At 39.4% G+C, this 17,240-nt stretch overlaps 1 protein-coding gene across 5 annotated transcripts in view; it reads right to left on the bottom strand.

Moving 5' to 3' along the window:
* The window catches only part of NCOA2 (nuclear receptor coactivator 2), a 290,146-nt gene that overhangs the window by 43,193 nt on the left and 229,713 nt on the right, over window positions 1-17,240 (bottom strand). For all 5 annotated transcript variants that reach the window (XM_053660857.1, XM_053660858.1, XM_053660855.1 and 2 more), the window contains 6 exons: window positions 15,203-15,306; window positions 10,753-10,930; window positions 7,539-7,727; window positions 5,018-5,119; window positions 4,592-4,735; window positions 1,419-1,566 (listed from right to left, as the gene is read on the bottom strand). In XM_053660857.1, the coding sequence (XP_053516832.1) occupies window positions 1,419-1,566; window positions 4,592-4,735; window positions 5,018-5,119; window positions 7,539-7,727; window positions 10,753-10,930; window positions 15,203-15,306 (865 nt within the window). The remainder of the gene's footprint in view (window positions 1-1,418; window positions 1,567-4,591; window positions 4,736-5,017; window positions 5,120-7,538; window positions 7,728-10,752; window positions 10,931-15,202; window positions 15,307-17,240) is intronic.

The raw sequence follows: 17,240 nt of genomic DNA, 5'->3' as shown, positions 1-17,240 counted from the left end.
CAAGACATTAGAGGGGTTCCAATTAATTATATATCTTTCTCATTAAATGGTATATTATCATGAATAACTAGAGCTTGAACTGTCCAAAAGAAATGACCCAGACAAGTAGAGCTTCCTTCAATTACTTCCCAGAGATTACAATTCCTAACAATAGACACATCTGGAAGCCTGGAGAGCTCTGATGTGTATGACTTGGCTCAAGACGAACAGCAAACTTAGGGGGGAAAATTCGCCCCTACCTATTAGAAATGCTGCAAGTTCCAGGACCAATGAAATTACCAACATTGTTTAGAATCAGATCACTTTAACAGATCCCTACTCCCAGGTCCCCTGCAAGTCTAAGCAAGAGTCTCCAGAACAGACAACGTGGGAAGCAACGTGAGAGTGACCTTAGTTTGTGATGATTCCCCAACTCCTGGACAGCTCCAATCTATCTTCTTATTAATGACTAAAAGAAAAGCAGGTTTTCTGAGCTCGATGATTTTCCAAACCCTGTGAGCCTTCATTTACAGCCTTGGCAGTCACTCGTGAGTTACTAAATGTGCTCACAAACCCAAACAAAACAGGTTTCACAAATTGTCAAACATCAGCTTTCAGTCAGGGGGTGAAATCTGGCACATCTGTAATCACTTTCAAATTGTTTCAGTTTGAGGTCAGATTTATTAACCATTGGCAAAGAGTGCTGCCTATTTATTTTAATTCCAAAATAAGAAAGTAAATAATTGAGAAATGTAATGAAAGGAGATACTTTACCCAGAACAACTTTATATATCTTCTGATAGTACCTCATAAAGTTTTATACAGCATGTACACAAATATTTTTATAACTTGAAATGCAACCATTTTCCTATATTTTTGCTCTAAAACAATATGGTTCATGACATTTATTTTAAAAATCAACATTTAGTTTTGCTTTCATTTCTTATGGAAACATTTATTATCCTTCAATTTAAAGTCTCACATCAAGAAGTTAATTTAACCCTGAGAATAAAAATAGAAAACATTCCTTCAAAGTATATATGTTTGAAAGTTTTAGATCTAAACACATAGGAGCAGAAGTCATGCTCGTGGCTTCAGTATTCCTGCCCTTCCGGTGTCACCGCTGAGAAGCGGTCGCTCTCCCTTCTCTGATGTAACGGGCAGTCACGTTGGAGCAAAGTTAGTGCTACCCTGTGTTCTTCCTGATGGGTTTAAAAATGCACTAGTACTCAGGCTGGGACTCAAAGCACAGCCCTACTTTGCTGGTATCATGAGTTGTCTTTAAACCAACAGTTAACAGCAATTTATTTTTACATTTTACATCCCTTGGTTGATCAACAGAAATGTCTAACAATCGATAAGCTCTAGGATGATTTGTTGCTTTTGCAAAATCTCCTTTAACTGGGGAAGGGAAGGTGATTTCTCAGAGCTCAGCTTACCTGTGGAGCATATGTAAAGACATGACAAGCTGAGGTTCATTAGTAGTCTGAGAACGGATGAGTCTGCTCTTCGTCTGCGCAGCAACGAGAGTGCCGTCGGACAAGGAGAACCGGTAGATCTGACTGAAAGCCAATCCCTGCCTCAGCACTGCCAGGTGGGGAGGAAACAGAGCACACATTTAGGAAGAACAGTGGGGTGGGGGCGGGGCAAGACATAATCCTAGAAGTAAACTCCAGTATATTTAATGTTTTCCCACCAGTGGTCAGAGTTGTAAGTAGTATTTCATGACATCAAAATATCACACATTTTACTTATTTTTCACTTAAAATAGTAATAAACTCAATATATTGTTATTTTTAAATGAAGTTTAGACCCTCAAAGTACGTTCTATTTAAAATCTTCAGTACCATGGTGCTCGCTTCGGCAGCACATATACTAAAATCTTCAGTACCATGGTAAAACAGAGCATTGACAAACAACTTATGAGCTCAAAACAAGCTTTACAATGATTTGTTTAAAATGTTAGAAAACAACACATAAACATGATATCCTGAAAGTATGTGATCTGCCTTCATTTCCCTTTAAACTCACACAAGTACTACAGTAAAACTGGTAACAATAAATGCATTCTCGGAACATTCATCTCAGTTATGTACTGTTCAGTCCATCATCTCACACTACTACTCCCCAATTCTGTTTCTCAGTGTATGAGAAGCACTATTTCTGTGGTTGAAACAACAGGAAGTAAAAGGTGATCAGAAAAATCTTTTCAGAGGAAAAAAAGGCCAAATAGAAAGCTGAAACAACAAAAGTACAAATTTTAGTGACATGGAATTGATTTAATGTCTTGATAAAGAAGTAGATATGTTCATTTTTGAGACACTAGCAGAAAATATAGCACAGATCAACTAGGTTAAAATAATTTCTCTTAAAATAAAATCTCGTGATTTATCTTTTAAAACATGTATTTAAAAACTAATACTGAATATTAACAAAAGAATATTTCAATTGAGAAAAAGTAGCCATATTAATATATTTACCTCTTAAACCATTTTAAGATGACTACCATGTTTTTACCAAATAATCCTCAGCACAAATTTTGTGGGTTGAATAGCTAGCCCCAAAATGACGAAGCACATTCACCATCCCACAAGGATGGACAGAGACCAATGAAGGCTGATGCATGGTATACATTCTGGTTTCTTAGTAAAATCTCACTTTGAGCACTTTCCCTAAAGAAATTCCCTCTGCAGCTTGTTACTTGCAGCATTTAAGCCTTCTGTTATGGCCTCAACTTTTGCATGAGTTGCTCTGAAGTGGCAGCGCTGGAAATGAACTACTGTCCATATGTGTGCCTTGCCTTCTACAGTAAGTATGTTCCTAAAAGGTAGCATAAACACCATGTTCATAATAGATCCATGTTTCCTATGGCTTATAATTTCAGAATTTTATCTGACCTTGGATGTGATCCTTTAAGATTTTCCATTTCCATCTGATCTACATAAAAACGTTTACTAAGTGGACCTGTGTAAGCGTGCATGCGACACTTTCGGGAAGCCCTTCATTTAAACAAGACCCTCTAGTAGATTTTTATTTAATGCAAATGATTACCCTTGATCTTATCTACTTTGTACATTTAGATGAAATGTATTTCATGTATTTCAGAATTTCCTTTCAGTGGGTTCCGTCTAATGAAACCTAGCATAGTGCCTGGTAGGTACATCTGGCTACTCTTCTGTAAGGCATCAGGAAGCCACAGAATTAAATGCAGGGCATTGCTACACAGGACCCACAGACATGTTTACTTATGTGATCTCTTATTTTTTATTGTTACTATTCCTTTTATTTTAAACCAGATCTGGTGAAATGGTATTTATTTCTATCAAATATAGCCTTTTTATTTCCTCTTTTTCTTTGCAACTTTAGGTGCTTATTTTGAAAGAAATAACAATAAATAAGGTGAAATGGATGAATAAGATGGGGAAAAACTAAGGGAAAGGAGAGAGGTCATTAGCTATGATGTACACTTTGCATCAGCAATCTTAAAAGCATAACATTTAAACATATAAACATTATTAGTAAAATGCCAAGGTCACAGATGCATGTTGAACAAAGATGACAAACTAAAACACAATCTTCAATAATGAGTTACAATTTTTCTCTGCAAAAATGCAGACAATTTGCCAAATTGAGTTAGAGGCACACTGGCCCCTCCCAGGCAGCCTGGCTGCCCTGGCTGCAAGAAGGATCAAGTTCTCCCTCCCATCTTAGTACTCAGCAAGTGCTAAGGAAAGGATTTTTTTTCTTTGTTCTCACCAATTTAACAAAAACCCAGACTGCACCCGAGGAAAAGTGATTCTGTGGAAGACTTCCGGAGGCAGCCCAGCACAGTGTTTGGCAGGATGGGCCCCAGATGAACGAACGCCCAGCGCTGACATTCACTAACTGCTCAGGAACAGCCATTTCACCTGAGTCAGCCTTCCTGTCTATAGCGGGAGAGTCACAGCGCCTGCTTCATGGTGGGCGTGGGCGGGAAGACCAATGAGTTACGGGAAAGGCGAACAATGCCAGACAAGACCAGGTGTGCAATAAGGGCGGCCATTAGTACTGAAATATGATGCTGAAGCCTTGGGTTTAGTTCCAGCTGTCCCAGTAATTACTCGTATGACCTCAGCCATGTCACTTTAACTCTTTGGCCCTTTCAGAAACATCTGGGCAGCCTTCAGTGGTCATCTGGAAGGAGGGCTTGGAACCCCATTGTCACCTCAGTTGAAAATTCACAACATTCATTTCATTCCTCTTTTCATATTTTCGTTATGATTCAGATAATATTTATTTTGATATTAGGTGGTACCTTATTGCCTTATACATCTAGAAGTCTTAGAATCAAAGACAATGACCTCTTTTCCTTTCCCTTCACCTGTGAAATTATCATGTCTAAGCCTATTTCCCTCATCACACTGTTCTGTCCTACGGCTTCTTCTGTGAGATCTTCCGTCAGATGCCAAGGTCTCCTGGGCAAGATGATGCAGATACACAGGAACACAAAGAATAATCAGACCCAAGTCTGCTGAGGTGAACTTCTGGAGTCACTGTTTCAGAGAAAGCTCCCACAGGAAGCAGTAACTTAGCAAAATCAAGTTCACGAAAAATATCCTTTGGAGATGCTTACCTTCATGATGATGCCTCTTGGCATAAGACAAAGACTCCCCCTCGTGCTGCGCATGGAACTTCTGGATGCACCTTCTCACCAGGTCCTCCCAGCCTGGCTTCATGGCTGCCCTCATGGTGCTTGTGTCCAGTGATGTGATCTTGCCTAGTAAATAACAGCAAGCGTTATACCTACATACTCATGTATTATTTATGAAAATAATTAAATAAAAAACACACACTTATTTATTTAGAAGAACACACAGATCAAGACGGGAAGCAGTGAAAATAATTGTCCCTCCCTGTCCCATCCTCCAGCTACTCAATGCTTTTACCCAGCAGGCTCTAGTCCCAGCATCGTTAGCCTTCTAAGCACATTGCTTGCATTGACAAATAGGTAAGCATTTTTAAATGATTTCCTTGGCCTTCTTTGCAAAAGAAAATTTACCTTGGAGATCCTGGCGAGTAGTAAAACTTTCTGATGAGGGAAGAACCGGTCTTTCCTTCATGGGGACTCTCCTTGCCACACAAATCAAGCAGGACTGCAAATCTTCAATTGCAGATACTTAGGGTTATCACATTAGACTTTTTTAGTGATCCAAACAAACTCAAGTATAAATCAATAAGGGAGAGAGTTACAAATGCTGTGTACCTCTGCTTTTCACTGGCTTTATTCTCTCCTCCACTGAAGTGGGAAGCAGCTGGGGAGAGGGAGGGGACCTACTGTGTAGGATGAGTGGGGCTGGGGATGGGGTGGGGGGAGCTGGGGATAAACTGCTGAAGCTACAAGACACATGTGATAAAAGAATATCGACCACACCAACGTTGGCAACCTGAAACTAGCCACCCAGTGATGGACAAGAATGGAATCCTTTCTTATTAAACAGCTGAGAGTAACAACCAGTTGAATTTATAATGAAGTAGAGAAATAATGAAAACCAAAATCTGACATACTACTTTGTAAAGGATTCGCCTATTGAGTTTCAGGTTTACCATGATACTGGAAAACTAGACATACCTTCTACCGAACAATGTAAGTATCCTTATGATGGCAATATGCCATTAAAAAAAAAAGAATATAACCTAAATCTAGACAGGCATCTCAAAATTAAATGTAATCCTCATTTTCAACAAAGTAAACACTAAGTTTTTGATTACTTATTATGAGATGGGTATCTGTCTAGCTGCTTTCTACCAATTCATTTAATCCTCTTAATAACTCTAGGAGGTAGGTACTAGCATCATCTCCATTTAACAGAGGAGAAAAGCAACACATAAAGTTTACATAACTTGCTCAACATCATACATAACTTTGGTGAAGCCAGGTCTTGAACCTGAGCATACCATGGCTCAGAAACTCCACTCGTACGCTGTACTGAGAGCGAACATCCAGAATCTGATTTTAAATGTCCAACGATGCTAACATCAAAACAAAAATTAGCTCAGCTATATCTTTTCTATACTGCTTTAGGATATCATCATAGATGGATCAATCAGCAGTACTTACTCTATTGCATAAAAGTGAATAAAAATCAGCTGATATTTAATACTTTAAGGACTTAATTTTGAAAAACTATGTATCATTATGACAACTCTTACTTCCCAATACAATTTAAATTAAAAATTACATATATTTTTTTTAAAAAAGAACTAAATAACTGGTACTTAATGCCAATCATGGTTCAGACACACTCATGTAATCCTTATCACATACTCTTACTGTTACTATTGACTTAATAGGAACCTAGAGTAAACTCATGTTCACAGAGCTCAAGGAGCTTGTCCAGGGTCAGAGTCAGAGTCTGTGGTGGCTGAATTAGGGGCTGGCCTGTCTGATTGTAAAGCCTATGATGTTCCTCTTCACTGACAGTCCTCAGTTCTTCCCCTTCTCCTAGCATGCAGAATGCACCATTCAGCACTGTCTCATATTACACAATGACACACAAGCAAGCTGTGAATGGCCTGCTTGGAGGGTGCAGGGGTGGACACTACATCAGCTTCTCTGTAAGGAGAAAAGCCTAAGAGCTTATAGTCCACAACCCCTTCCATTCCACTCCTATCTCTCTCCTAAGTATCATTCTGTTACACCAGATTGTGGACCCAACAGCCATAGATAAACTACACGAAATTCATTAACATCTTAGAAGTATAGTTGACCCTTGAACAACATGGGTTTCAACTGCAGAGGTCCTACTTATACATGGATTATTTTCAATAAATCCATATAGTACCATAAATTTACTTTTCTTCCTTACGATTCTCATAATAATATTTTCTTTTCTCTGGCTCACTTTATTGTTAGAATACAGTATATGTGTAATATAGAAAATATATGCTAATTGACTATTATCAGTAAGGCTCCCAATCAACACTAAGCTATTAGTGAAGCTTTGGGGAAGTCAAAAGTTAAACATGGATTTTTGACAATACAGGGGTTGGCCACCCCTAACCCCTGAGCTGTTCAAGGGTCTAGTGTATATGAAAAAATGCTGTTTGCACCGTGTGCATTTTTTCAGGGCTGTGGCCCGTAGCTGGCAGCAGATGACCACAGGAGCTTAGTCAGGCTCCCCCGGAGGTTCAGCCACTACCAGGGCTGCTCTAATAGGGCAGCCACAAGGCACATGTGGCTATTTAAATGTAAACCTAATAGAACAGAAAATTCAGTTTCCCAGGTGCATTACTGGCATTGCGAATGCTCAATAGCCACAGTGTAGCTAGTGGCCGCTGCACTGGATATGGATGACACATAACAATGTGTTAACTGCAGAAAATTCTATTGAATTGAGTTGTTCTAAAAACTTAAAAATTAAATTTATCATAAAAATTCTTAAGATGGTGAAAGAAACAATGAAAAAAAAAAGCCTCTAAATTTTTCTTCGTGCGACCACTAATTTTAGATTAAGTGTGAAAGAAGCAGTTCAAGAAAAAAACGCATGGATATATAAAACATCCTAGAGATTGTGCCCTACCTTCTCCTTCTTCTTTGATGGACTTTGGTTGAGAGACGGCAAAGCACTGCATAGTTTCATATTTCTGAGGTGCTTCCTGGTTATCGTGACCTTCCTCTTCGGAATCTGGTAAAGGTTTTACCAGCATCCGGCAATTGAACGTATGGCTGTTCCGCCTGGGAGGTTCGCCAGACCAAGAGCCCCCATTCACTGAGAAAGGCAAAGCAATCCAAAATTATAAAGAAAACAACATTAGGCTCACTATGAACACATTATCAAAATGAAATAGAAAGCATATGCTTATTTTATTTTATATATTGAACCAACTACTGGAGGGAAAATAAATCTTGGCCTAATGTTTCAACAACTTGAGAAAATTCTAAGGATTTTCAAAATGTCTTTTTACTCTTCATTTTGACCCCCTTCCCCCCAAGTCCAGACCTTGACTGTTTATTACTAGAATATTACAGTTCTCTATTTTGGGGTTTTTCTAAATTTGATTTCATGGAAATTTAGTTAAAGCTACTTGCATTCAGTTTTCGACATTACCCCCTACTCAAAAATCTGTAAGTGTCACCAATGCAGGGGTGTCAGACTCATTCTCGCGGGGGCTGGGTGGGGGCAGCACATCACCCTCACAGTTGCCTTTGAAGGGCCGAATGTAATTTCAGGACTGTATAAATGTAACTGCTCCTTAACGGTTAAGCGCGAGCTCAGCACTGCTGCAGGGAAGAAACAAGGTAGAGGACTGAATTCGGCCCACAGACCTCGTGTTTGCCACCTGTGAACTATAGCATGCATTAAATTCTTTAAAACGGTTTGGACTTGATGTGGTCAGGAATATGGAGGCCATTCAAGCTGATAAATCAAAATCTCACTAAGAACCTCCATCTTTTCCATCTAAGCCACAGGTGGCAAACACAAGGCCTGCAGGCTGAATCTGGCTCTCCACCTTGTTTCTACCCAGCAGCAGCGCCCAGCTCTCGCTTAACTGTTAAGGAGCAGTTACATTTATACAGTCCTGAAATTACATTCGGCCCTTTGAAGGCAACCGCCAGGCTGATGTGGCCTCCAGTGAAAACGAGTTTGACGCCCCTGATTTAATCAGATCGTTCACACTGCCCCTCATTTTCAGTGTCCAATCCCACATGGTTATCTTTGCTCCTACTGCCCTCCCTAAAACGTCAGGCTGCCTCCCACCCAGTGTGCTCCTGCCCTAAGGTTGAGGTCCTCTACATACTGAAACAACTGCTGTAGGCACCCCACACTGCCTCCTCTGACAGACCTCTCTTTGCAAAAATTCCACAGAAATTTTAGTGTGTATTTGGTTAACAGTGCTGTCGAATTACTCTATTGTCATCTTTTTTGTTTCATGCATAGTTCTTCAATAAGACTGAAAAACCCCTGAGGATGCACTGCTAATGTCATTTATTTCTTCCCAAGTGAAAAAGTACTTCCCATCTCTTCTATTTTAGTAGAAATTCTTAGAATAACTAATTTTGAGAATTAAAAAGTATTTATGTATCACCGGGTCAACTTCATCAGAGAAAACTGTCCAAACAAATGTTCACCACAGAAAGAGCTGGAATCAGAACCACGCCTAATTCTCATTTTGGCATTCTTTTCTTTACTGTTCATTAGGTGTTATCCAAAAAATATGAGGACCACTAGGTCAATGAAGGAGGTGACCGCAGACAAGTTACTGCACTCTCAGGAGTCACTAATTAGAAAGTACCTAATGGGACAGCTAGGTGTTACAGGTGTTATGGCAAATGCGATGGAAACCACACTGCTAGTGGGTGGGTAGAGAAATTAAAAAGGGAACAAATGCCAGAGAGAAAAAGGCAGTACCAAGTTAACAGTAAGAACCATTTTAGAACTACACAAGGAACCAGAGCTAACTATACCCGTTGATGCAGACTACTGGGAAGTTAATTTTATCACCAACATTCTTACAAGCTTATTTACATAATGAGGACTACACAGAGTAATCAGAGGAAAAAGAATTCTTACTAACCCAGGTTAATAAGTAATTTGAAAGTATAAAAAAGCACAATATAAAGTAAGGCAAAGAACTTGTTAGACAAGTGAATTAATAATGGTGAATTAATAAGTCCTCTAAGGAAGTCATAAAATTACTAAAAAGATTTTAAAATACCAGTTACTTGAAATAAGAAATTCCATTTTCTTGTTTATTTACTAGAGAATACAATAGAAGAATCTCACACAAGTGTTCAGATGTTCTGTATTACTGTTGCAGTCATTTTGAATAAAGTGTTATCATAGCAGGGAAGGCCAGATGCAATGGAATTTAAAAAGACCTTTTCCTACTTACTGTGGTAACTCTAAGACCAGCTACCATAAACAGTCTTAAGAAAAAGAACAGAAGTACTTGCTAACTCAAGACTTGACCTTATTTTTGCTTAAAATGCGCACTTCTTTTTCTCTGTGACAATGTTCTTAGCATCATCAGTTTAAGTGAGAATAATAAAAAAAGAACCACTCTGTAAGTGGGAACAGACATATTCCACAGCAGCAAATAAGGTGGAACTATGCTGTGAATCACCCATTTTAAAACACGGCCCTCAAGAATCCCCGTTGGGACAGCATCTCCAGCATGAGATGAGGAAGTCAGGAATCAGGGACAAGGAGGGCAGCTAAGTGGCAGCACCTGATGAAATCACTGCAGAGCCACTGAGTCTGTGAAATGAATGAGGCCACTCAGGACTCCGGGGCTGAGAGCATCTGAGCCCTCTACACAACACTTGTTCCTTACCACCTTATTTTTTTAAGATGTTGTATATGCTCATGCATACACTCCTTTTTTCACCAGTTGGACTCAACATAAGTTGAATCTCAAACTTCTCATGACCTTCTACTTCTTAGTCATGGAGTAAAAGGACAAAACAGAGTTGCCGCACTGGATAGAGTGGGAGGCAATTTGACAGTTTCTTAAGTAACAACAAAACAAACCCCATGAAAACAGTTGCCATGAGTGCGTTCCATCTGAATTATTTTCATATATTTTAAATATAGAACCAAAATGAGCAATCAAGATCAATGCCTGCAGATGTTCTTTTCTCCATTACATTTAAGCTTAACATTAACACAGTAACTCCACAGCCCCACTGACATAACAGAGTTCTATTTTACCCCTCTAACCCAGACAATTCGGACAGTTGGGGAGGCGGGGGGGGGGGGGGAGTGAGGAGAGAACCAGCAGACAATTCTTTACCTATAGACTTTGGCAGCAGGTTTTTGACAAATTCAGTGTGGTCCCCAACATGCAGGATGCTATATACACTTTTGTTCATCAGCTCCTCTTGGTTATACCTTAGGTATTGTGTCACATTCTCTGAGACAAACACGACGTTGCCTTCCAGGTTCACTACAAAGAAGAACCCATCAAGGGCCTAAGGGAAAAGACATAAGCTGTGTTAGAAAGCAACATAAAATCATATGCGGTTGTTAATGGAATGACCCCTTTAAGGGAAACATATAATCCACACATGGATAGAAAAGCTCTCTCACTTCTCCTAGTTTTCAGATACAATTAACACATTTTCTGTCAGTGAAATTACTCCATTTTAGTTGTTGAAGGGGGGGCCCTAGATCAGGGTTTCTTGTCATGAACTAAATGACAAATTCTAACTGTTAATTTATCGGGAGATAATTATTGCCAAGTAAACGTGTATAGGCATTTATCTGTATTTTCGAAATGAGACTGATGTACTCCATAGGGCCAAGAACAACTTTCATGTAATCAACCCAATACAAAGTCACACTGTTGTACAGTACCTTGTGTAACACAGTGGAAGGGGTCAGTGATGATCTTCCCTCAGTTTAAGGATCAATGAAACAATCCTCTCCGCCCCCCAATTTTACTACCATTAAAGCTGCGTGGGTTTAAATGAAAAGCACTGCAGATGATCTCAGACCTTTCCAGAAACATCAGCCCTGGGCTGTTTGGAGTATATGGGGAAGGGTCTGAGAAGTCTGAAGTGACAGCTAGTCTTCACTGGGTCCTTAGGCACAGATGCGGCCAGTGCTGCCCTGACACTTGAGGTTTTGAAAGGGACTCAAGGTTTTGGTTTATAACAGTGAGAACCACAAAGTTAACTGTGCCTTTCTACAGTACTTGTTCTCCAGACGGTTGGGGTCCAGGTCCCTGAATCACCTAAATAACAGTAGTATTTTCCCTGTAATGGGTACATAGCCTTTTTATGTACCTAGATTCCTAAATGAGGAATCTAGAATCATTTCAGAAAACAAAGATAATAACGATAGCTATTAGCATGCTTATAGCACCTTGTGTCATTTTACTACTTACAACTCCGGGAGGAATTTACAGAGGAAGAAGGTGAGGCTTAAGACACTAAGTGATTTGTCCAAGCTCTTACAACTGGTCAGTGGTAGAGCTGGAACTGAATGAAGGTGCACCTGTCTCCACAGCTCATGCTGCGAATGACTGTGCAGTGAGCGTTCTGGCACAGTCTTTACCCCAGTCTCTGTCCTAGCATGTTTGCCTCCATGATGCAAAAGGTTGGGAGTTTGGTGAGTTTCTTTCAGTTACCCCTCCTTTTCCTTTCTGATCCTTGACATCAGAGTTCTGTCAGGTGAGTGATCAGAACTAGTAAAGGCTTGATACTGATCAGGCATACCTGGAAAGATGGTCACGAAGTTTACCCTGTGTAGACCACACTTTCTCCATGCCATGTATTTGTGACTGCTTTCCTCATGAATAGTACATGTATATACTGGTATAACATGCATGGATGGGGCATAAAGTGTTTATTTTTCCCTAGTTTTGTTTTCCTTGTTATTATTTAACAGGGTCCTATTTTGTGAGCTTTGTTTGAGCATAGTCCATCTTTAATTCAATGTTCATCGTAAGACTAAGCTCTCTCAAATTAGAACTGACTATAAGGTACCAGCGAAAAGCTCCCACATCTACAAAAAACAATCATTACCACTTGGTTTTAGTTTGCTTAAATATTTTGTCAGGTTCTACAAATGGTATAAACCATATGCTGGGCAAAGCAAAATTAAATGTAAATTGCCTCCCGAAATAGCTTTGCTCCAATCCTTGAAAACCTCGTGTGAGTGTGTGTATGGCATGTGTGTCTGTGCAGGGCAACAGGAAGTCAGTTGATTACCTATGTACCAAGTCTCCTTTTAAGCTCACTGATTTAGATACATATTAATCAGGGATTTTCATAATTATATTACGTGTAGTTCACTTTTGAAAGTACATGTAGCTTCCTACTGCTTTTGTACCCTGGTAAAAAGACTGATTTGTGGCTTAATATAACTGAAAGATGAATTTGTTTCATCTTCTAAAACTGTTTTTTTTAAAAAGCTCATTACAATATGCTCTGATGAAAAAAGCTGACATTTGGTTTTGTTGCTTAGCAACCACTATGCTATGATGTAAGCATGAGTGTGCATCTATGCCTAGGAACAGCTCAATGGAAACAAGTTTTCTGTTTAAATTATTACATGTCAACAGAAATAAAGATTGAAACTCAAACCTTAAGCCACCAGATTCAAGCATTACCTCTCTAAAAGATTTAGCACTGACGTCCAGCCACACTGGGACTTGCTCAATACACTGAATTCTCAGAAGACTCTTTTGAAACAGCAAAAAATGTTGGTTTGATTTTATGAGATAAGGCCCATTGACATCTAGCAATCTGATTTCTGTACTTAATGAACTTGCTCTCAAAGGGTTTGAGTCACAGTCTTGTGGTTACTATGAGCATTTCTTTTCAGAAGCCTCAGAAGTCTTCCTAGGAGTTTCTACCCCACTTTAATCCCCCCCCATATAAAGAATAAACGGACATATGAAAATTCCCTAATTGTAACAACTTAGATTACTATAATTTTCTAATTAAAATTTAGAAAGATGGTAATTCAAGATGGTTTTCACAGAAGTTAGCTCCTTTCTTTCATCTAATTCTAAATAGTCCAGCTTGTTAGTTTTCTTATCTGCTTCTAAGAACCAAGCGGGAAGCAGCACTCTCTGGCCTTCCACTGCCTTGTTGACTTTAGAAAATAAGGTTAAGTGTATTTTGCTTTTTCCCTAAAAATTGTAGTTGGATGATTTCAAGCCAGTGAATCATGAGAAATAAGCAAAGGCCAACACAGGTCATTTAGAGTCTTTTGACAGCGGGTCCAGCCCCAGGGAATGAACTTTGTCATTTCTAAACACAAAGACTATATCAGACAATCATTCATACACACACACACACAGATATCTATATCTACCTATAGAGAGTTTGTGTGATATGTGTGTGTATATATATATATATATATATATATATATATATATATAGAGAGAGAGAGAGAGAGAGAGAGAGAGAGAGAGAGATACGGAGTGTGTGTGTGTCCCCACCACCTTCCAGTTATATGGTAGGTATTCACAGAATTAAATTTTCTAAAAGTAAGAATCATCTTGTGAACCAAATGAAAAAAACAGTGTGATTCTTGGTTACCTTTGCTTAAAAAATCTTAATTTCTTCTATACATGTAGCTGTCGCAAAGCTTCTGGCCATGAGGCACTTTTCAATCTCATCATATCATTAGCAGAGTAAATTATCCTGAGAACTGAAATAATTAATGTCTCAGGGCTCATCTTCTTGTTATATATTCACTGATATTTTCTCCTCATCTTACCATAGTCTACATTTTGAATTTTAATTTTGGAAAAGGTACAGCACAGTAGTTAGTGCTTAATACTGTAGTAGTTAATAAAATAGGAAAGCTGGACTTTACAAATTCTAGACAGCAGTGTGGTCATAAAATTTCCTCAAGTTAATAAAGAACAGGCAGTGAAGACCAACCATTGCATTTGTGATGCTTATCTTAAAAGTTTTGCCTATTAGTTCAATTTTCATCTTTATCAGGTAAATAAACTAGCTTGAAGTTGCCTAAATAAAAAGCATAAACTTCCTTTTGGTCCTCAAATTTTAGCCTGTATATATAAGTCATATGTATATAACATATAAAATCTAAGAATTTGGGGGAATTTCAAACTAAACTATATCAAATTTAACAGGACTTGTGAATATGATTTTCCAAAATGAAAGCTCAGCTGGCAGTTAAACCCTGTCAATTTATATTCTAATGTAGTCAATTTCATTCTATATTATTCATCTGAAATGTATATATGCTGGACTCAGGAACCATAAGATAGACACGTTAATAAACCCAAAAGGTAAGCAGTACTTCAATTTTAGGAGTGAAAATTAACTGTGGATTATCCTTAAACTACATTCGCCTGAAAATGAATGTAACAATGTGAAGATCAACAACACTGTCACCCACAGAACCCAGATGGGGGTGTGCTACCTCAAGTGAATGTAACAATGTGAAGATCAACAACACTGTCACCCACAGAACCCAGATGGGGGTGTGCTACCTCCAGTGAATGTAACAATGTGAAGATCAACAACACTGTCACCCACAGAACCCAGATGGGGGTGTGCTACCTCAAGTGAATATAACAATGTGAAGATCAACCTGTCACGAAGGGGGGTGTGCTACCTCCAGTGAATGTAACAATGTGAAGATCAACAACACTGTCACCCACAGAACCCAGATGGGGGTGTGCTACCTCAAGTGAATATAACAATGTGAAGATCAACAACACTGTCACCCACAGAACCCAGATGGGGGTGTGCTACCTCCAGCATCATAGGCCCCAGCGCATCCTTGTCGATGACGCCCTGCCCCGTGGATGATACGTCTGACTTCTGTACTTCGTCTATGTTGGCAGCTGCTGCTTTCTCTGCAATAAACAGAAGTGTACATTACATGGCAGTGCTATTTCAGGGACAGAGTGACACAGAAACACTTTTATTGTAATGATTTTTAAACCTTGAATGGGATCAGATATGGCTAGATAAGAGAGAACATCCCCACTGTCACTGAATGGGAGAAACTGCTGGAAGCAGGAGCCAGAACACTAACTTTTCACCTCTGGAAACTGGCTCTGCTTCCCTCTCAGGCTGCTTCCGAGTTTAGTGGCTTTATGCTAGTCCCTGACAAACATTTTTTTCTAGATTATAAAATTGCTTTGTATTATGGCACAATTGGTTTCTACTCACGAGATTCCCCAAACTAGGAAGACAGAGGGTCTGCAGTTCCGAACTCAGTAGTGCAGTCAGATACATTTGTGCACAACTGAAGAAGGAACAGAGGCACCTAAACTGCCATGGCTGCTTGCATGTGACACTCTATAGTGACCATCTTGACTCCTGTCCTGTTCTGCCTCTTGCCACATTCACATTTAATGCAACCAGAAAGATTTGGTCCCTGTCTTGCCGAAGGTGCTTAACAACCAGGGCAGAGAGAAGCAGCCTCTCAGGATCCCAGAGGATTTCACCGGCCGCCCTTTCACCTGGTACAAAGGTGCACAACGCGTGTTCCTGGATTTAAATGTGTGAGGCAGCTTTCAGGCCCACCTGGCCTGGGAAAATATTCTATTATGGAAAATTCTTGAAGAAATAGATGCATACTTGTCAATATACCTGTAAACTGGTTGTACCAAGAACACCAAAACCAGTTTAAAGTGCATAACAGATACATATGAACAAGCTGTTAGAAAACACAGAAACCATGTACCAATTTTTTTGTGCCTGAATAAATTATATCCTTGCTTACACTGCATGTTATCATTGTAATTAAATGCAAATAAAGAAAAGTCAATTTAGTACTCAGAATCAACCTGCTTTCACAATCTTGGTAAATTTTGCTGCCTCTTTTACTTTTTTGTCAAAGACTTTACACAGTATTTTGAAAACCTGTAAAGCTTAATTTGTACCTGAGAACCTAGAAAATAAAATTAGGGAAATTATGCAGGTGCTCCAAAATTTGCCAATCCTGTGATGAGAACTTCCGCTTGTGTCTTTGCCAGTGGAAAGGGGATGAGCTGCAGAGTTCAAGGAAAGCTCAGCCACTGAGCAGAACTATGTTACAGCAAGTCACCCTGACTCTTTAAGGCCTAGTACCTGCCTTCTATGCATGTAAACTGCGACAGGGATGAATGGGACAATATGTAAAACACACTTAAAAACTATAAAGTAGTTAACAAATGTAACTTGCTATTAGCATACTTGTAGTTATTAGCTCTTCCTTCTGAGTTCCAAATCTAGAGCTAATCATAAGCAGACTGTATCTGCTTTTTCAGTTACATCACTACATTTCTCAATTCTAAGAAGTTGTGACCAGCTATAAATACAGATATATGTCTCTTCTGGTAGCCTTTATAACTCAATATTGTATGGATTTGTCAGCCCTCTGTGTTTCCTTCTTACTGCCTTCTTGACCTGCTCTTGACTGTTAGGTCCCTCAACACTTGTCCTATCTGCAGGCTTAGTCTTAGCCCAATCTCTCAGCCTCAACTGAGGCATGAAATATCTCAGGCTCTCCAGAAAATCACTGCATTATCCCTAACCCCCCTTTTCTAGAACTCTTTACACTGCTAAATATATCCCAAATGCATACTGGGGCACACTTTTTGTTGTCAGTTCAGTCGGTAATGCTCTAGATTTCTCTTCAGCTTCTGCTCCCTTTCCTGCCCACCACTCCAGGACTGTCACCACCGCCTGCTGCTTCGTCTAATGTTCATCCACATTATCTGTCATCTCAGTCACCCAGTCATCCACGGTCTGAAAATATTAAATGGAAAAATTCCACCTGGCAGGTGCGGCTCAGGGGATT

This window comes from Artibeus jamaicensis, unplaced genomic scaffold, assembly GCF_021234435.1.
Source record: "Artibeus jamaicensis isolate MK-2021 breed Jamaican fruit bat unplaced genomic scaffold, CSHL_Jam_final scaffold_916, whole genome shotgun sequence".
Taxonomy (NCBI): Eukaryota; Metazoa; Chordata; class Mammalia; order Chiroptera; family Phyllostomidae; genus Artibeus; species Artibeus jamaicensis.
Note: the sequence above shows the minus strand (reverse complement) of the source record. Positions and strands in the feature narration are given on the sequence as shown.